General features: G+C 58.7%; 1 protein-coding gene across 1 annotated transcript; it reads left to right on the top strand.

The window, feature by feature from the left end:
• The first annotated feature begins 5,977 nt into the window (after positions 1-5,977).
• Positions 5,978-19,606, top strand: LOC112968474 (sacsin-like). The gene is made up of 7 exons (XM_026070775.1): positions 5,978-6,134; positions 6,502-6,589; positions 6,815-6,920; positions 7,330-7,476; positions 7,849-9,181; positions 9,451-9,539; positions 10,137-19,606. Exons 1-7 carry the CDS (start codon positions 6,112-6,114, stop codon positions 19,586-19,588), a joined length of 11,238 nt encoding a protein of 3,745 aa, XP_025926560.1. The 5' UTR covers positions 5,978-6,111; the 3' UTR covers positions 19,589-19,606.
• Positions 19,607-20,226: the final 620 nt, after the last annotated feature.

Below are 20,226 nucleotides of genomic sequence, written 5' to 3'. Positions count from 1 at the left end.
TGTCAGCTTGGCCCTGGGCTGGGACTGGACAGGGGTGACTGGCATTTGAATGGGTTGAGAGGAGCAGAGACATGCGCAGAGGTGCTGCCCACATCCCAGTCTGTCTCTGCTCACAGGGTCCATCTTCTGTGTTATGGCACAGAGGAATGGGACATGGAGGGGAGAGTGCTGGCACTGCAGTGTGTTTTAATCCGCCTGGCAAAGAGGGCCTAAAGCCTGCCCTGCTGGGTCCTCACCATCAGAGTGAGTGCAGTGGACCACTCTGGAAGGTTATGAGGAGATAGTGATTTTGAGTAGACCCTGTACATAGGCCATAGCTATGCAGATACCCGTATGTTAGCATAAGTGGCTGCTGTATAACCTCATAGCACTAGTATGCATATTAGACTCTTGGCTAGCTTATAGTGTTGAGCTGATCTATGCATACACTGTCGAACCCATATACTACCACCACACCACCTAGGTGCACATCAGGTAGATAAGTGCATACCACCTGTCAGATAGGACATGGTTAATGATTGTAACGAAACTCATGTATAACTGACCCAGACATCCCGATGTATGTTGAACCTTGACACAGACAGGATTCTGTGCAGTGTACCATGTAGCCTGACACAGAGGTCCATCTGATGCTGACTACACACAGAGTTCCCAGCATCAGAAGGGACATGAGCATATGCCAACTAGCTGCTGTACTTTCTATCTCTTAGTAAATTCCAAGGTTACCAGTATATCAGTATATATGTCAAGCAGCTTTATTCTGACCCCCAGTTTCTATCCCAGACTGCAATAGTGAGACATTTCCATGGACGTCCCCTGAGTTTCATTCCAAGCCCTGTGTTCCCAGTGTAAAGTCAAAGCCAGGAGAAACTCGAGGAGCTCCTTCCTGCACAAGTCCAGTCCAAAGCTTAATAGGGTGAGTAGGAAGCCTTGATGGGGTTATACATGATGGACATCAGGGAGGCAGACTGCCTGTAGGAGCAGATGTGCTCAGAGATGGTCCCATATCCTTTCTGAGATCAATAATGGAGGAGATTTCCTCCAGAACCAGCAGTTTTTGCCCAGTTCATTGAGGAGTGAGGGCTGTTTAGGTTCATGACCCAGTTCCATTGCTAGTCCTCCAAGAGGCATCAGTGGGGTCTTGTTCCCATGGCCCCATGTTGCTGTAGACTGCAGCATCTGCAGTTGCCTGCATGCCTGCAAACTGCAGGCAGGTTTGTCCTGCCCTCCTCCAGCTGTGCACAGCCTCAATCATGATTGGCCCAAGCAGGAGCAAGACCCTGGTGCCCAGGGCTAGTCACATGGTGTTGCTGTGGCTGTAATCTAGGGTGAATGGGAGAAGCAGTCACTGGACTCCCCCAGGGCTCTCAGCAGCCCCATGTAGTCTTCCCTAGGCCTTCACACTTTTCCTCTTTCCTCTCCTTGTCTTCAGCACTTTTGATCTCCCTTGGAGACATTATGAGGTAGAGGAGATTTTGCAGCAGGGTGCTCAATGGCCTTATCTTTTTCTAGGGCACCTCATCTAGTCCCGTCTCCCCTCTAACCCTCTTTTGCCCCCTCCAGGCTGGATCAACTCTTGGCATCTCATTGGATGTCCTGTCTCCAGGCTCACCCATCTTGGTGGCCTCTGCTGTCCCCTTTGTACTGGGGGGCCCCAAACTGGGCCTAGTATTCTGCTCTGGCTTCACCAGCACCCAGCGGAGAAAAACCCCCCCTTTCTCGCCCTGCTGGTTACGCTCTGGCTAATACAGCCCACGATAGAGTTGGTGGCATTGCAACAGGGCCAAGCCATGGGATTGTTGGACTCCTGGGTCTTCTTCTGCAGAGCCTTTTCTCATGTCCCCTAGCCTGGAGACCTACCCCTGTGTCCGGGTTCGGGTGTGAGAACATGGAGCTGGCTCAGCCCTCCATCACCACTGCCGAATCTTGTGGCCCAGTAGAGGTGAGGCTGCTACAGCTCCATGCCCCCAGGTCCAAACAGTAGTGAGGTTGGGCATGTATTCCCAGTAGGCACAGATGCAAACACAGGTATGCTATACACATATACACGGCCAGCCGCACAGAACGCCACAGACAGAAACATTTAGCACTCATGCGAAAGCTGACAGCACCAACAGCCTCATCCTGTTCCCCTCTCTGGCTGATCAGGATGAAGGTCCATTATTGGGTAATGTATATATACATAGGTACAATGTCTCACCCTCAGACACGCATGCACACTTGGCTGTTCACCTACTTGGCAGCTAGTCCTGCTTGATACCCGCAAGTGATCGCACGCTCCCTTACACATCCTCTCTCTCTCTTGCACCCTGAGACCTGGGCCCGAGACCTGCAGTCCCCCTCCAGCTGCTGACACTCAGATCTCCTCACACATGTGCACACAGAGTAGAGAGCCCCTCACCCAGGAAAAGAGTTAGAAAGGAATTTAAGAGGAAGACAAGACTGTCTGCACTGATCAGGCACAGAGCATGGCTGGATAAGCCCTGTTTACATGCAACCAACCCTTTTTATCCCCTCTATTTTCCCATGTTTGTTCCTCCCCAAATCACCTGGATCCCTCTCTTTCCCCACCTTTGGTTCCTACCCTAGACATCCCATAATAAGGCTGGTGTTATCCCCAAATGCTATTCCCTACATCCCACAGTGTATCCCATACTCCAAGGCAGTAACCATCCTCAGCCAGAAAGGTGCTCCGGAGAGCTGCTCCCCTTGACTCACAGCCTTTGGTGTCCCATGGGGTGATGCTCTCCTGGGACAGCCTGGTGGGGCTGAGCCTGGGGTGGGTTTCTCTGACTGGTCCTCAGATGGCCCCAGAGATGGCCTTCCAATAACCCTGGACGTGGCTCTCCGATGATTCCAGTTGTGCCCTCAGATGTCTCCAGATGTGGTCCTTGGAGGTCCAGCTCTCTGCTTGGCTAAGTCCACAACACCCAGCCTCCTTGGTCCTGTGCCCCACTGGACCCTCTGTCCCTAGCTGCCTTCCAAGCATAGGGACCCTGCAGGGCAAGGACAGCCCATATTCTTTGTCCCCCAGTGCCCATGTTCCTTGGGGGGGTGCTTTTCTCAGTGCCCTTCATGTCCCTGTGCCCTCTCATCTCCTCTGTCCCCACCCAGTCTCTGTGCCTGGGCGACTGTCCTCGAACCCTCCAGCCCTCTGCCTTTAGGGATGTGCCCTATGGGACCCACCAGGTTCCCCCAATGGGGACATCCCTCCCTTTTGGAGGAGTCAGGTGGGTACACAATGCCTGCTGTCACCTAGGGCTTCCCTTTGAGCAGGCAAGCAGGGAGATGGGAGAGACCTGCCAAGTCTCCTCCCACCACGAATCCCACCCTGTGGCCATGTCTCCCACATCCCTTCAATGCACAATGATGTCCCCATGCCACCCCCATCCCACAGCAATCCCATCCCACAGTCATGTCCCAAAGTCTCCTCACCTCACAGCTATGTCCCACACATTCCCATCACTTGGGAGGAATATAGGAACGTTGTCAGAGTATGCAGGGATGTGACGAGGAAGGCCAAGGCCCGTTTGGAATTAAATCTGGCAAGAGATGTCAAGGACAGGAAGAAGGGTTTCTTCAAATACATCAGTAGCAAGAGGAAGACTAGGGAAAATGTGGGCCCTTTGCTGAATGGGGTGGGTGCCCTGGTGACGAAGGATGCAGAGAAGGCAGAGTTACTGAATGCCTTCTTTGCTTCAGTCTTTACTGCTCAGGCCAGCCCTCAGGAACCCCAGACCCTGGAGGCAAGAGAGAAAGTCTGGAGAAAGGAAGACTTTCCCTTGGTTGAGGAGGATCGGGTTAGAGATCATTTAAGCAAACTTGACACCCACAAATCCATGGGCCCCTATGGGATGCACCCACGAGTGCTGAGGGAGCTGGCGGATGTTATTGCTAAGCCACTCTCCATCATCTTTGAAAGGTCATGGAGGACAGGAGAGGTGCCTGAGGACTGGAAGAAAGCCAATGTCACCCCAGTCTTCAAAAAGGGCAAGAAGGAGGAGCCAGGAAACTACAGGCCAGTCAGCCTCACCTCCATCCCTGGAAAGGTGATGGAGCAGCTCATCCTGGAGGCCATCTCCAAGCATGTGGAGGAAAAGAAGGTGATCAGGAGTAGTCAGCATGGCTTCACCAAGGGGAAGTCATGCTTAACCAATCTGATAGCCTTCTATGATGGAATGACTGGCTGGGTAGATGAGGGGAGAGCAGTGGATGTTGTCTGCCTTGACTTCAGCAAGGCTTTCGACACTGTCTCCCATAGCATCCTCATAGACAAGCTCAGGAAGTGTGGTTTAGATGAGTGGACAGGGAGGTGGATTGAGAACTGGCTGAATGGCAGAGCTCAGAGAGTTGTGATCAGTGGTGCAGAGTCTAGTTGGAGGCCTGTAGCTAGCAGTGTCCCCCAGGGGTCAGTACTGGGTCCAGACCTGTTCAACTTCTTCATCAATGACCTGGATGAAGGAACAGAGTGCCTCCTCAGCAAGTTTGCTGACGATACAAAACTGGGAGGAGTGGCTGATACCCCAGAGGGCTGTGCTGCCATTCAGAGAGATGTGGACAGGGTGGAGAGGTGGGCAGAGAGGAACCTCATGAAGTTCAACAAAGGCAAGTGCAGGGTCCTGCACCTGGGGAGGAATAATCCCATGCACCAGGACAGGTTGGGGGCTGACCTGCTGGAAAGAAGCTCTGCCGAGAAGGACCTGGGAGTGCTGGTGGACACCAAGTTGACCATGAGGCAGCAATGTGCCCTTGTGGCCAAGAAGGCCAATGGTATCCTGGGGTGCATCAGGAAGAGTGTTGCCAGCAGGTCGAGGGAGGTGATTCTCCCCCTCTACTCAGCCCTGGTGAGGCCACATCTGGAGTACTGTGTCAGTTCTGGGCTCCCCAGTACAAGAGGGATGTGGCACTACTGGAGCGAGTCCAGCGAAGGGCTACGAAGATGATTAGGGGACTGGAGCCTCTCTCTTATGAGGAAAGGCTGAGAGAGCTGGGCCTGTTTAGCCTGAAGAAGAGAAGGCTGAGAGGAGATCTTATTAATGTGTACAAGTATCTAAAGGGAGGGTGTCGAGAGGATGGAGCCAGACTCTTTTCAGTGGTGCCGAGCGACAGGACGCGAGGCAACAGGCACAAACTGAAACACAGACACTTCCATCTGAACATGAGGAAAAACTTTTTCACTGTGAGGGTGACAGAGTACTGGAACAGGTTGCCCAGAGAGGTTGTGGAGTCTCCTTCTCTGGAGATATTCAAAACGCGCCTGGATGCAATCCTGTGCAATGTGCTCTAGGTGACCCTGCTTGAGCAGGGGGGTTGGACTAGATGATCTCCAGAGGTCCCTTCCAACCTCAGCGATTCTGTGATTCTGTGATCACCCTATATCCATGTTCCCATAACCTCCCTACCCCACTTCCATGTCCCCATGTTCCCCTCAGTCCACTGCCATGTCTTGCATGTCCCCCATGCAATAGCTACATCCCAGTGTCTCACTGTCCCATAGCAATTCCACCCCACAGCCATGTCTCCACATCCCCAAACCCCACAGCCATGTGTCCCTGCCCACAGCAATCCCACCCCATAGCCATGTGCCACATAACTCCACCCCATAGCCATAGCCCCAGTGTCCCTCCAGCCCCACAGCAACACCCCCATGTCAACTCCACCCCATTGCTATGACCCCATATCCCCTGTACCCGCACAGCAATCACACCCCACAGCTGTGTCTCCCATATCACCCTACTCCATACTGCTGTCTCCATGTTCCCATGCCCCATGGCCATACCCCGTGACCCCAACCATGACCACACCCCCATGACCCCCCCCCCCATGGCTGTACTCCCATGGCGGCCCCGTGTCTCCTACTCGGCTGCAGTGCTGCAGTTTCGGGTTTAGAAGAATCGACGCGGCCGGTGCTCTCAGGAAACGAAACTCTCAGAGTGGGAGGGGCCCTGCGGAGCACAGTGCAGAGTCCCAGGCATTCGGGCCACAGACACAGAGCAGGAGTAGCTAACGGGGCAGAGTCCTAGGCATCCGGGACACGGACTGGTAGCAGCTAACAGGACAGGGACCCAGGCGTCTGGGAGTACTGCTGTGCACCCTACTGCAATTTTTGTCATGGCCCTCAGACAGCCAAAAGCGTGAGTGGGGCTGGGGGGGGGCAGTTTAGGGGATTATTGGGGCTTGCAGGGGCACTGTGCATTACTGGGGGGCACTGGGTGTTGTGAGGGGACATGGGGATTACTGAGGGCTCAGAGGTTGCTGGGGAGGATCCAGGGTTGCTGGGGGGACATGGGATTCCTGGAAGGGGCCCAGGAGGACATTTGATTCTGGGGGGGCTGGAGGTTTTGGGGGGTCCCATGAGGACATGGTCGGACTGGGGGACATTCTGGAGGGGGATGGAGGGGTTGGGTGGTCCCAGGAGGACACAGGGTTCCAGGGGGCTCATGAGGGTCCTGGGGACCCATTGGGGCCGGCCCCCACTGACCCCTTCTTTCTGCTTTGCAGTGAAGCCTTCTGCCAGCAAGCACCCATCTTCCTCGACTACCTGCACAGCATCCTGCAGAAGTACCCCGATGGGGGGCAGATCCTCAAGGTGAATCCCCAGATCCCAGGCACCTGGGCACTCCTGCCCAACTGCAGAACTCACTGCTGGGTAGGGAACCCAGGCGTCCGAGACTGGAGGGTGGCTCTTGCCCAGTACTAACTCCTAGACCCTGCTGCCCACCTGGGACAGAGGACCCAGATGTCTGGGCAGGGTTGGTGCTTTCTCTGGGCTTTAGGGGGACCCAGGTGTCCAGGTGCTGATCCCCAATCCCAGGAGCTGGTGCAGAATGCAGATGATGCAGGCGCTACCGAGGTCATGTTTGTGTCCGATGAGCGGGAGTTCGATGTCGTCACTGGAGGGGGGCTTGAGGGGACCCAAGGTGAGGGGCACCAGGGAACACTGGGAGAGACTGGGGGATTGGGAGTACTGGGTGGTAATGGGGAAGAATTTGGGGGATCAGAGGGAAGGGGAGGCATTGGGAAGGACTGGGGAGGTTTGGGGGGCACTGGGAGGTACTGGGGGGCACTGGGTGGAATTGGGGGATACTGGGGTGAAATTGGAGGGTATCAGAGGAGATTGGGAGAACTGGAGGCAGTGAGGGTCCGGGGGTATTGGGGGCACTGGAAGGACTGGGTGGTACTGGGTGCACTGAGGTGGGTTGAGTGGGACTAGGGGGACTAAGAGAAATTGCAGGGGCTTGCAAGGCACTGGGTGTGGGTCCAAACCCTCCCTCCCCAGCCCCCTACATGTCCCCAGCCCCCCCTAACCCTGGTGCCCTGGCTCCCTAGGCCCGGCCCTCCTGGCCTACAACAACGCCCCGATGGCCCCCCGGGACTGGACTGGGCTCCTGTGCCCAGGGGTGTCCCATAAGCGAGGGGACCCCAGCACTGTGGGGCGCTTCGGCCTGGGCTTCACCTCTGTCTACCACCTCACTGGTGAGCAGTGCTGGGGGCCTGACCTGAATTGCTGAGATTGTACTGGGGGCATGGGAGGTACGGGGGATGCTCAGGGGGGGCACAGGGAGCCAGTGATCCACTGGGAGTCACTGGGGACTCCTTGGGGGGGGGGGCAAAATGGAGGGCTGCGTTTGAAATGGGGGAACCTGGAGAACCAGGGGCTGGGAGGACTGGGCAGCCCGGGGGGCTGAACAAAGTGAGAACTGGGGCACTGGAATGAAACCTGGGGGCATGGGAGGCATGAGGGGGCTGAACTTGGGTGGGCATTCAGGGCATTAGTGTGCTGGGAGGGCCTAGGTGGACTGTGGGGACCATGTTGTCCCTGTGACCTGATAGTGCCCATGTCCCCAGACCTGCCGGGAGTGCTGAGCCCCCCATCCCTGGGGGTGCTGGACCCTGAATGCCGAGTGCTGCCAGGCGCTGGTGCCCGCTGGGACATCTCTGTGGCCCAGGACCTGCCTGGTCTCTTCGAGCCCTTCTGGGCCGGGCTGGAGGCTGTGGGGCAGTGCCGTGGCTCTGCCCAGGGCACTCTCTTCCGCTTCCCCCTCCGCCGGCAACCCTCAGGCATCGCCATGGGGGTCTCCAGTCCTGGGTTCCTCCGTGGCCTTCTGCAGACCTTCCTTGCTGAAGCCCCCCTTGCCCTTCTCTTCCTTCGCCATGTCCGACATGTGACCCTGTACCACGTGTCCCCCAACGGCTCTCAGACCCTCATGGGTACCCTGACAGCATCCCCTCAGCCTCTCCCCATCCTGGGGCCTGCAGGAGCCACGGGGCTGAGCCTGACATGGCGCCTGGTGGCCCTGTTCAGGGATGGAGTTAGGGACGGAGATGAGTGGCTGGTAGCCACAGGCAGAGCCACGGCAGGGATGGCCATGGAGCTGGGTGGGCGGATAGGGTGCAGCCCCGAGCTGAGCCTGGCACACCCCCTCCATGGGCCCTGCCAAGGGCGGCTCTGCTGCTTCCTACCACTGCCAGCCACAGAGGAGATGGCCACAGGGTTACCTGCCCACGCCAGTGCCCCCTTTGCCCTCTCCGACGATCGCCGCCACCTCCGCTGGCCCTCTGAGGACGGGGAAGGTGAGGAAGATGCCAGCTGGAATGCCTTGCTGCTCCTCGACCTCCTGCCACGGGTCTACGGCCACGCAGCAGCTGTGGCTGCAGCCCTGCCTGGCGCTGACCCCTATAGCCTCTGGCCAGATCCTGAGTGCACTCCACGCCACGGCCGTATCCATGGGGTGGTGGCCAATGTCTGTCGGGAGCTGGCAGCTGCCCGTGCCCTGGTGCCAGCCGCAGAGGGGGCGCCAGGGCGGCTGCAGGCCACCGAGGCTGTGCTGCTGCTGGAGGACATGGAGGACACAGACACAAAGCAGGTGGTCCAAGCCTTCCTAGTGGCAGCCGGGGAGCCAGTCGCTGTGGTCCCAGCCCACGTCCAGAGGGCACTGGCACTGGGACTGGCCAAGGGCCCGCAGGAGGCCACAGCAGGCCATGTGCGAGAGGTGCTGAGGTGCCATGGGGACATGGGGCTCCCAGCCTCCGACCGGCTCTGCCTGCTGCGCTATGTGGCTGGGGATGGGCACTATGCCAAGCTGCAGGACCTCCCACTCCTCCCTCGTGCCGATGGTACCTTTGTGGCTTTTGGCAATACAGCGGCCACTGTCTACGTGGACACACATGACTGCCCCAGGTGAGCTAGCAGGGAACCCAGGCATCCAGGTGCTTGTCCTACTCCCAGTCCTTCTTGAGCACGCAGAGAACCCAGATGCCTGAATGGGCTAGGGCACAGCCTGGTGGAGGGGGTGGGGCAGGGTTGAACCCAGGCATCTGGGCACCTCATTCCTCCTGCTCCTTTCCCCCCAGTCTCATTGAGTGGGAGCTGAACCTGGGTGTCTGGGAAGTTCCCTGCCCCCCCTTACCCCTATATCCCCTCAACATCTTTCATTTCCCCCCCCCTAGGGTGCTCCTGCCTGGCCTGGCTGGGTCCTTCCTGCCCTCCAACTTGGAGCCAGCCCTGGACAACCTCCTGCGGGGCATCGCCAAGGAAGGTGAGAGAACAAGAGTTCCTAGACCCACCTAGGGTCCCCGATCCCGGTCTGGGCCCCCAAATCACCTGTCAACCAATACCCCTTGAATCCCCCAATACATCTGGGATCCTCCCCATCCATCCCACAGCACTGTAGATCTGGAGTCCCACTCTCCCCACAATCTGGGGTGCATTCGAGAGCCCAGGTCCCTCTGTCCATCCCCAGATCCTGGGTCCCCCTGTCCCATCCCTGGTCCCCCTGTATCTCCTTCTGTGGGCCCCCCTGTCCTTGATGTCCCTCCCACATTCCCCCTGTCATCTCTGTCCCCTGTCAGATTCAGGGTCTCCCTGTGTTCTCCCATTTGAGGACCTCCCTGCCTCCCAGTTCTGGGCACCCATCTCCCCTCTTGCCCTCTCAGATCCCTTTTGTCCCCACCAATCTGGGGTCTCCCTGTTCCTCCTATCCCGGATACCCCATGTCCCACCAGAGCCCAGGTCCCTTCACCCCTTCTATGAGGTTCCCCCATCCCCTCCACATCTCAGATCCTTTCCCCTAGATCCCATGTCTCCCCAGTCCCAGGTCCCCCAATCCAGCCTCTGCTCCCTCCCCCTGCCACAGGTCTCTTCCCCAACCTGGTTCTGCTGGACCCAGCCATGACTGCCCGGACCCTGCGCTCAGCTCTGCCCCCAACCTGGACATCGCAGTCCTCAAGTCTGGTGACCTGGTGCCCAGTCCAGGGTCCCCCCCAGCCCCCAGCCCCCTGGCTCCCAGCCCTGTGGCTCTTCATAGCCAACCACATGGAAGACCTGGGCCCTGTGGAGGGGCTTCCCCTGGTCCCCCTGTCCCTACCGGGTGCCTCCAGCACCCGTCTGGCCCCACTGATACCCCAGTCTGGCCTTATCTTCCAGGCATGGGAGGATCAGTGCCTGCCACCCACTGTCGCCCCCATCCTGGAGGCCCTGGGCTGCCCCGTGGTGCCCCCAGGCATATGGCACCGTTCTCTGTCCAGCTACATCCTGCCCCCGTCCCCCCTCAATGCCCTGCGAGCCCTGGGCACCCGGGAGGCTGCAGATGTGGCCTCTCGCCTGGCCTCACTGCCCACCACAGCTGTGGACGCCCTCCGGCTCTACCTAGCGGACGTCCCATCCCTGGCAAAGCCAGAGAGAGACATGCTGGCCGCTCTGCCTCTCTTTATCCCACTGCCCTGCCTGGCCACCCCGCAGCCCATGGGACTGGTGCCTGCCAGTGCCACCCCAGCACTGGAGCCAGAGCTGGAGCTGCCCAGAGACATGGTCCTGCCGAAGGCTGTGTTGCGGTGCCGGGACGAAGCTGACCGGCGGCTCCTAAGGCGGCTCCAGAAGTCCTTTGTCAGTGCTGCCTCTGTGGCACTGGAGGGCATCAGAGCTGTGGCCCAGGGCACCTATGCAGGGTGGGCAGCTGAGGCCCAGGGGCTGCTGCTCTGGGTGCTGCGGCATGGAGACACCCTCTTTGCGCAGAGCCCCCTGCTCCAGCAGGCCTGCAGCAACCTGGCCTTCCTGGAGACCCCCAGTGGCCCTATGCACCCACGGGACCTCTACGACCCTTGTGAGAGTACCTTGCAGGTGCTGCTGGGCCCTGAACACTTCCCCCCTGCCTCCTTCTGCAGTCCACCCATTCTCCGTGCCTTGAGAGCCCTGGGCTTGCGGCATGGCAAGGGGTGCCTGGTGGCTTCGGACATCCTAGAGGCCGCAACAACTGTGAGTCAGGGTGATGGGGCAGCTCTGGACAGGGCTAAGGCACTGATCAAAGTCTGCAATCACCCCAAGGTACTGGCAGGCTTCAGCACAATGGAGCTTAGGCAGCTCTGTGCTCTGCCATGGGTACCCCGCTCAGAGTGCACCGGAAAGCCTGAGCAGCCCTTCCTGCCTCCAAAACAGCTGCGATCCACCCGGTACATGTGTCTGGTGGGGCTTGCAATGCCTCTAACAGGTGTCTTCACACCAGAGGCAGAGGAGAAGCTGGGGCTGTGCCAGGCCCCACCACCAGAGAGGGTGTGGGAGCAGCTGAGATGCCTGGCAGGATGCAGGGACACAGATAAGGTGGTTCCTGCACTCCGGGCTGTCTACCAGCACATGCAGGAAGATCTAGGGACCTTTGGAGCTGCCCCGGAGGGTGCTGTGGTGTGGACTGGGGCTGGGTTCGTCCTGCCAGGTGATGCTGTGCTGGGCTACCCTGAGGAGCTGGACCTGGCACCATTAGTGCCCCGGGTGCCCCCTGACTTCCTGCCCTACAGCTACCTCTTCAGGGCTTGGGGGGTGGAGGCATGGGTGAGTGAGGAGAGGGCGGTCACAGCCCTGCGCTGCTTGGGACAGAACATAGACGCCCGCAGCTCTGGTGCTGGTACAGAGGCAGAGTTGCGAGTGGCTGTGGCTGTCCTGGAGTGGCTCAAGAGCCGGGGCCACAGGGCTGAAGGCATGGTGCCAGTGAGGGTCCCGGAGAGCTCTGGCTTTGCCCTTCGTCCAGCTGCCTCTGCTGTGTACCTGGACATGGAGCTGGAGACAGAGGAGGATGTGCAGGAGGTGGTGCACGAGGCAGTGCCATGCAGCACAGCTGTATTCCTCGGCACAGAGCTGCTCAGCACCCGGGTGCTGGGGCCAGAGCCATTCACAGCCTGTGGACTTTCAGAGCCCATCACCTTGCGGCTCCGTAACATCCTCCGGGAGTATGGTGAGGAGGGTGACCTCTTCAAAGAGATGGTTCAGAATGCAGAGGATGCTGGAGCCACTGTCTGCCGCTTCCTCCTGGACCTCCGACACTGCAGAAAGCCCATCACCGGGCTGCTAGATCCAGGCATGGCTGCCTGCCATGGCCCAGCCCTCTGGGCCTACAACAATGCCCTGTTCACAGAGGATGACCTCCGTAACATCACTCAGGTCGGGGCAGCTACAAAGGAGCACCAGGCAGGACAGATCGGACGCTTTGGGCTGGGCTTCAGCTGTGTCTACCGCATCACAGACGTGCCAGCTGTGTTGAGTGGGGCCACACTGCTCATCTTCGACCCCAATGGCACCCATCTGGGCAACCACATCCCCAAGAGTGGCTGCCCTGGCATCCGCCTAGACTTCTCCACTCGGCCCCGCATCCTCCGTGCCTTTGCTGAGCAGTTCCAGCCCTACCAGGGTGTCTTTGGGTGCCACCTGCCTGAGCCAAGAGCCTTTCCAGGGACGCTTTTCCGCCTGCCTTTCCGCACTGAAGAGGAAGCTGTGGCATCACAGATATGCTCAGAGGCCTTTGGGACAGAGCGTATTCGGTCCCTTGGCACTGGCTTCATTGACTCTAGTCGGCTCCTGCTGCTTTTCCTGCGAAGAGTGAAGGAGCTATCCCTGGAGATGTTGCCAGATATGGCCACCTCACCTGAGGACACTGTGTCTCTGGCCACGCTGCAGCGAAAGAAGATCCAAGACTTGGGGGCCCCTGCGGATCCCCCAAGTTGGGCAGCCATTGAGCAGCTCACAGCCCACGAGAAGGCCTCCAAGACCACCTGGTACTACCTGGTACTGGTGTGCCAGGGGGATGGGGAATCCCTGGAGCTGTTTCACCAGAGGACACAGGCAGGGCTCCATAATCTGCCCCCAATGGCTGGTGTGGCCCTTCCCCTTGCCCTCACTGCAGATGGCAAGTGGGTGCCGCGCATTGGTGCTGAAGAAGGACAGGTTTTCTGCCACTTGCCCATACCAGTGGTCTCAGGGCTGCCCATCCATGTGCATGGGGCCTTCAGCATCCTCTCAAACCGCAAAGGGCTGTGGGACACAGCAGAGCAGGGTGAGTGGAACCGGGCGCTGCTCCGGGATGCTGTGCCGGCTGCCTGGCTCCGGGCACTGGCCCACCTCCGCACCTTGCATGAGGCAGGTGAGTTGAAGAGCTATGAATATCATGTCTTTTGGCCAGACACCAGCACTGCCCAGTACCCCTTTACTGAGGCAGTGGCTCGTTTCTACCAGGCTGTGGCAGCCAGGAATGGCCCCAGGCTCTTCTCTGATGGTTGCTCATGGTGCCCACTGCAGGATGCCCGCTTCCTGCATCGAGCTGTGGCCAGTCACCCCAAGCTGGGTGCCGTGGCAGAACGCGTCTTTGCCACCACCTTGTCCCATCCTCTGTTGGCTGTGGCCTTGCCAGAGCGGGTGCAGAGGGGCCTTGGGAAAGCGGTGGCTGCTGGCACCTATGACTGGCCCCGGTTTTACTGTGAGCTTGTGCTGCCCAACTTGGAAGACCTCTCTGTGGCTGACCGGGACCCACTGCTTCTTCATGCGCTAGATATGTCCCATGATGATGTGGACAAGGTGCTGCAGACAGTGCCCTGCATTCCTGTCACCCCTCATGGCCACCTGCAGCTCATCAGCCACCTGGTGCATCCCAGAGGCCGTGCAGCCTCTTTATATGACCCCAAGGATGGGCACTTCCCCTCTGGGGATGCATTCATGTCTCCAGCGAGACTGTGTCGGCTGGAGCAGCTGGGCATGGTTAGGGATGTGTTGGCCCTGCCAGAGCTGCTGGAGCAGGCAAAGACAGTGAAGCATATCTGGACTCAGGACCACGCCCAGGGATGCCGGAAGGCTGCCTGCATCCTTGAACTGCTTCAGGATGCAGTGGAGCAGAGGGTGAACAACACCATGCAGGCTGCTTTCCGGACTGTGCCATTCCTGCCTGGGACACTGCCCACTGGCGAACATGTCCTGCTCCCGGCTGTCCAGCTCTACCGTCACCTCTCTGCCCCACTAGTGGGGCTCATCCACCCTGTCTTGGCTCCTAAAGTGCTGGGAAAGGACTTCAGCCTCCCCAAAGAGATTGAGTCCTTCTTGGGGCTGGACCGGCAGCCACCAGCAGCTGCAGTCCTTGAGCAGCTGCAGGCGCTGAGCCGTAGCTCCAATGCCTTCTCTGCTGCAAGCCTCCAGGACACCACCCGCTGCTGCTATGAGCACCTGGACATGCTGCTCAAGAGAGACCACTCCAGCTGGGGCGAGGTGGCTACCGCAGTGGCCCAAGGGGAGCCCTTCATCTTGGTGGACTCCCACTTCGTGCCAGCTACAGCTGTGGCAGAGACTCTGTCATTTGAGGCTGCCCCATATCTTCACCAGCTCCCAGTGCAGTACCGGCTCTACAGGCAACTCTGGGAGTGTGTGGGGCTGCGCCACACATTCACCTGGAATGATTATGCCCGGGTGCTTTGCATCCTGGCTGAGAAGCATGCTGGAGAGCCCCTGCCTGCTCCAGAGCTGGCCCTGGCCTTGCGGCTGATATCCTGTGGCTTGATGACAGATGGCAAAGAACCAGATGCCTATCAGACCCAGCAACTCTTTCTGCCTGACCGTGAGGGCATTTTGCGTCCACGCGACAAGCTCCACTTCAATGACACGCCGTGGCTGCCAGTGGACAAAGGGGCCATGCTGTGTCATGAACAGCTGGCTCGGGCCACAGCCCTGCGCTGTGGGGTGCCTACCACACGCCACCAGGCACTGGAGAGGAACCGGCTGCTGGCAGCACATCTGAGTCTCCTGGCACAGCCATTCGGTGCCCATGAAGACCTTCCCACACGGCTGAAGAACATCTTGGGCGAGTACTCAGCATCCACTCGTGATGTGGTGATGGAGCTGCTCCAAAATGCAGATGATGCTGGCGCAGGGATCGTGCACTTTGTGTGGGACCACCGGCAGCACCCAGTGGATGCCACCTTCAGTGAGGCCTGGAACAATCTGCAAGGCCCTGCCCTCTGCATCTACAATGACAGTCCCCTCCAGCAGCAAGACATCGAAGGCATCCAGAATCTGGGGGTGGGTGGCAAGCAGGGCCGGCAGGATGTTACAGGCAAATTTGGCCTTGGCTTCAACACTGTCTTCCACCTTACTGACTGCCCGGCCTTTCTTACTGGAGACAGTGCCCTGTGCATCTTTGATCCCCACCTCACCTATGTGCCTGGAGCCACAACTGAGAGCCCCGGTGCGATGTTCGCTGTCAACCCTGAATTTAAGAGGACCTTCCCAGATGTCTATGGCACCTTCCTGCCCTCCTTTTTTGACCTGAGCCAGGGTGTCCTTTTTCGGCTGCCCCTCCGCACTGCAGAAGGGGCTGCCAGCTCCAGGGTATCTGGCATGGTTGTGCGGGACCAAGACCTTGTGGACATGCAGACGACACTGGCTGAGGAAGGTGGTGACTTGGTTCTTTTCCTCCGGCACCTGCACACTGTAGTCTTCTCTGAGATCCCCCTGGATGGGGGGCCATTGGTCAAGAGGCTACAGGTGGCCATAGAGTTGGCAGAGGAAGATGCGGAGGTGAGACGGGGTTTCCAAGCCAGGCTGAGCCAAGCTGTGGATGGGGATGACCCCATCTCTGTCTCCTACATCATGAGGGTCAAAACCAGCAAGGCCAGGGCCAGTACCGTCTGGGGGGTGACTGCCCAAATTGGAGTGCAGGAGGGGGCTGAGGAGTCTCCAGTGCCTGGGCAGCTGCCGTATGGAGCTGTGGCCGCCTGCTTGGAGCCACAGGACAATCCCATGGGCAAGGCTTTCTGCACCCTCCCATTGCCACTGACCACAGGGTTGCCTGTGCACATCAATGCCAACTTCTCTGTGGATGCAGCCCGACGTGGCCTCTGCCAGGACCGAGGCAGCACCAAAGCAGCCTGGAATGACTTCTTGCTCCGGTGCTTGGTGGCCCCAGTCTACTGCACCTTCCTCACCAAGCAGTGGAGAGCCCTGGGGCCTGAACAGTTCCAGTTCAGCTCCTTAAATGTCTGCCAGCAGCACCTGACCCCCTACTACCTCCAGTTCTTTCCTGCTGTGACGAAGAGTGTGCCACCCACCTGGCATGACCTGGTGAGGAACATCTACAGGCACCTCAGCTGCCAGCGCCTGCCACTGGTTCCCGTGTGCCGTGTGAAGCTACCTGACAGCATGGTGACAATGGCCTGGGCATCTCCAGGTGGCAGGGATGTGCTGACAGAACCGTACTTCCTTGAGAGGGAGCCTGAGCCACCTCTCCGGGAAGCGCTGCAGCACTTGGACATGAACTTGGTGCCAGCATTCACCCACCTGTGGCAGATCTACCAGGAATTTATGGCAGCTGGTGTGGCGGCTGTGGCCTTGCAGCCAGCTTCTCTCCGGCGCTTCCTCAAGGCCCTGGCTCTCCCCTTGCCCTGCCTGCTGGCCAAGACACCCCTGAGGACCCCAAAGAACTGCTTCATCCTGCTGCAACACTGCCTTGAGCGCACAGAGGAGGTCCAGACGGAGCTGGAGGGCCTCCCCTTGCTCGCCATGCAAGATGGCTGCCTACGTGCCCTCAACTCCCACCAGCCAGTCTTATGCAGCTCCTTTGCCCACCTCTTCCCCCAGCACAGCCATAGCTTTGCCAACAACCTTGTGGCTCCGTTGGCCCCACTTGGCTTTGTTCAGGACCTTGGCCTCCCAGAGGCCACACCACTCATCCAGGAGGTGCTGGGACAGCTGGACTGGGCCACAGATGGGCAGAAGTGGCTGGAGGGACTGTGGGACTTCTTTGACACTGTGATCTACAAGGCCACAAAGGCCGAGAAGTTGGAGGCAGCCATGAACACATTCATAGACCATCTCCAAGATGCAGTGCTGCTGCCTGTGGAAGGGCATGAAACAGGCTCAAAATGCCTGGTGTCACTGTCCTCCCTCCCCAGTGTTCTCTATGATTGTGACAGGGATGTGGCCAAGGTGCTGCACAAGCTGGGCATCCCTGTGCTCCAGAAATTCCTGTTGTCCTTTGACTTTGCCCGCTACTGCCTCAAGCCACGGGCACTGCAAGTCACGAAGCCCAAGGCTGTGCTGGCTCGGCTGGCAGACACTGTTGCTGATCTCCGCTGGAGGGACCTAGAAGCATTTGAGTTGACTGACCTGCTGCGCTTCATTATTCAGGACAAGCTGGACTGGCAGGCACTGGAGCATCTCCGGTGCCTGCCTCTATTCCAGAAGCATGATGGGGACCACGTGGCTGTGGCACCCTACCAGAAGGTGCTGATTTTCAACAGCCAGTTCCCAGAACTGCCTTCAGGTGCCCAATCCCTGTACAGCCTGGACAAGAACATGTTGTTGCTCAAAAAAGACCTGATTCACGAGCAGCTGGCCAAGCATTTAGGATGGAAGGCCATGGATGACCGGCAACTCTTCATGACTGTGGTGCTGCCCCGGCTGACCCAGCTCACAGCACCAGAGGTTGTGAAAGCTGTGCAGCTGTTCTTAACCTTGCAACACGCCTGTGAGGATGAGTTCAGTCAGGATGCCATGACAGTCTTCCAAACTGTGGCCTTCATACCTGACTCCCATGGCATGCTGCATCAGGCATCCTACTTCTATGACAACACGTCCTCCCTCTGCACGCTGCAACTCCAGCACCGCTTCGTGCCTGAGTCCTTCTTCAAGGCACTGTGTGCCAACCAGACAGCTGCTAAGACCTTCCTGCTCCGGGCAGGTGTCCGCACCAGCCTCTCTGCAGAGGATTTTGTGGTACTGGCCCTGGAGATAGAGCGTGAAGCCACCCAGACCAGGGGCCACACTGAAGAACTGTTCCAACGACAGGAGGAGATGGTCAAACAACTTGTCATCCTCCTGGATAGCCCGTTGCAAGAGGGTTTTCTGGAGCAAATTGCCTCCATCCACTTCCTGTCTCCACTGGAAGTGCCCCTGTGCTTGAGGGAGGTCCACCCTCCCTTTGCAGCCTGCACACAGCCCGTGACCCTGAAGGGCAGTGTTTACCATGACTACCAAGATGTGGCTGAGCTCCTGTGGACATCAGCCACCATCCTGCCACAGTCCAACATACCTGAGAAGAATCTGGGCCTGCTGAAGGCTATAGGAGTCCTTGTGGAGATACCAACTGCCCTGGTGGTGGCCAACCTGGAGCAGGTGTGCAGGGCAGCCTGCCAGACACCAAAGCAGGTGGCCACGCGGGCCAAGGCTCTCCTGAAGATGTACAACTTCTTGCAGAGCCGGCTGGAGGAAGTGGATGCAGGACGGCTTGCTGAGCTTCCTGTGGTGCTGACCAAGATGGGGGACATGGCCACACCACAGCAAGTGGTAATATCACTCCCAGATGAGGCTGACTTTCACCCTTATCTCTTCATGCCTGACCCCACCATGGCCTTATATGGAGACCTTCTGCAGCACCTTGGGGTGGTCCCACGCCCCACGCTGGCTCACTACAGCCGTGTACTGGCCCAAATCTACCAGGAGAGCCATGCCAAGGGGACCCTCCATGCCACCCAGAAGAAGACAGTCCTGCTGGCCACACGGCACCTCTTCCAGCTGCTGCAGGAGACACAAGAGCCCCCTGATTTTTCTTCTGTGGCTGAGTTGTACTTGCTGAGCACTGCCAACCGCCTAGAGTCATCCCACAAGCTCTTCTTCAATGACTGTGCATCCTTGAGAAACTCCAGGGCTTTGGGGAAGACCTTTGCTTTCATGGCTGAACTGCCCAGGACTGTGTTCAATGGCTGGCACCTCCTGCAAATGTTGCCCCAGCACCTGCGGCCACGGGCACTCTCAGAGGTGCTGGAGCGACAGCTGGAGGAGGGTAGCGTGCAGCCATGCCGCTACAGTCCCCACTGCCATGAGCAGAAGCGTCTGCAGACCCTCCTGGTATCCCCGTGCTTCAGGATGGGACTGGAGGCCCTGCTCCAGTGGCAGAGCTGCAGGGGGATGATGCAAATGGAGGGGGCCAGTGGCTTTGCAGCAGAACAGTTGGAAGTGCAGTGCTGTGAGGACATCCGCACTGTGCTGGTCCACTGTGGTGCAAAGGTGGAGGGCAGCTCCCAGCCGCAGACCGTCCACGTGTGCCGGGCTGGTGGTGCCCAGCGGCTCATCTACATGCGGCATGCAGAGATGAGGCTGGTCCGGCACCAGCTGAGGGTCCTGGAGACGCTGGTGCAGGAGATTAATGAGCTTCTGGATGGGCAGCTGGGGGCATCTGCCTTGTCTGTGCTGCGGGAGATGCTGGTGTGCCAGGAGCCTGGGGAGGTGGCCAGTGTCCTGGAGGAGAATGATGTGGCACTGGCAGATGATGCACCAGAGCCATAGGAGGCCATGGTGCCAGAGCCAGAGGGGAAGCCACAGCAGGACTGGCTCAGCCCAGCAATGGAGGAGGTGAAGGGCGATGTGGATCAGAACATAGCAGTCTTGCAGCAGCTGCCTGCTGAGAAGTGGATGAAGGTGTTGCTGTACCTCTACCTCCAGTACTGCTCTGAGAGGAACCCAGAGCAGCCTGAACTGCTAAGATGGTGTGCCAGTACCTCCAGGCACGGAGTCATGCCATGGCCAGTGACTGCTGGGCGTCATGGAGGTGCTGGCAGTGCTAGGACCTGCAAGCCCAGTGCCACTGCTGGGGACAGGAAGACCATGGATCCTGGCCCTGCAATGAGAAGGCCACAGCCCCAACACAGTCCATCCAGGAGGCCCAGCGGTAGCTGCAGCAGGCCAAGAGCACCCTACAGGCAGTCCACAATGATGTCAAGCTGCCCCAATTGGATCCTGTTCAAGATGCCTCTCCACCTGGAGAAGGCCCTGGTGGCCATCACACTTGGCAATGGCAAGACATTAGAGGCTCTGGTAGGGCTGGTGGGGCTGGGCTGGCCAGTGGAAGTACTTATGCTGGAGCTGAGGGGCCTGGTGGAGGAAGTGGAGTGGCTGCATGGCTGTGGGGTGGATGGCAAAGCCAC

This window comes from Apteryx rowi, unplaced genomic scaffold (assembly GCF_003343035.1).
Source record: "Apteryx rowi isolate R43461 unplaced genomic scaffold, aptRow1 scaffold_318, whole genome shotgun sequence".
Classification (NCBI taxonomy): Eukaryota; Metazoa; Chordata; class Aves; order Apterygiformes; family Apterygidae; genus Apteryx; species Apteryx rowi.
This window is presented reverse-complemented; position numbering and strand designations above follow the sequence as displayed.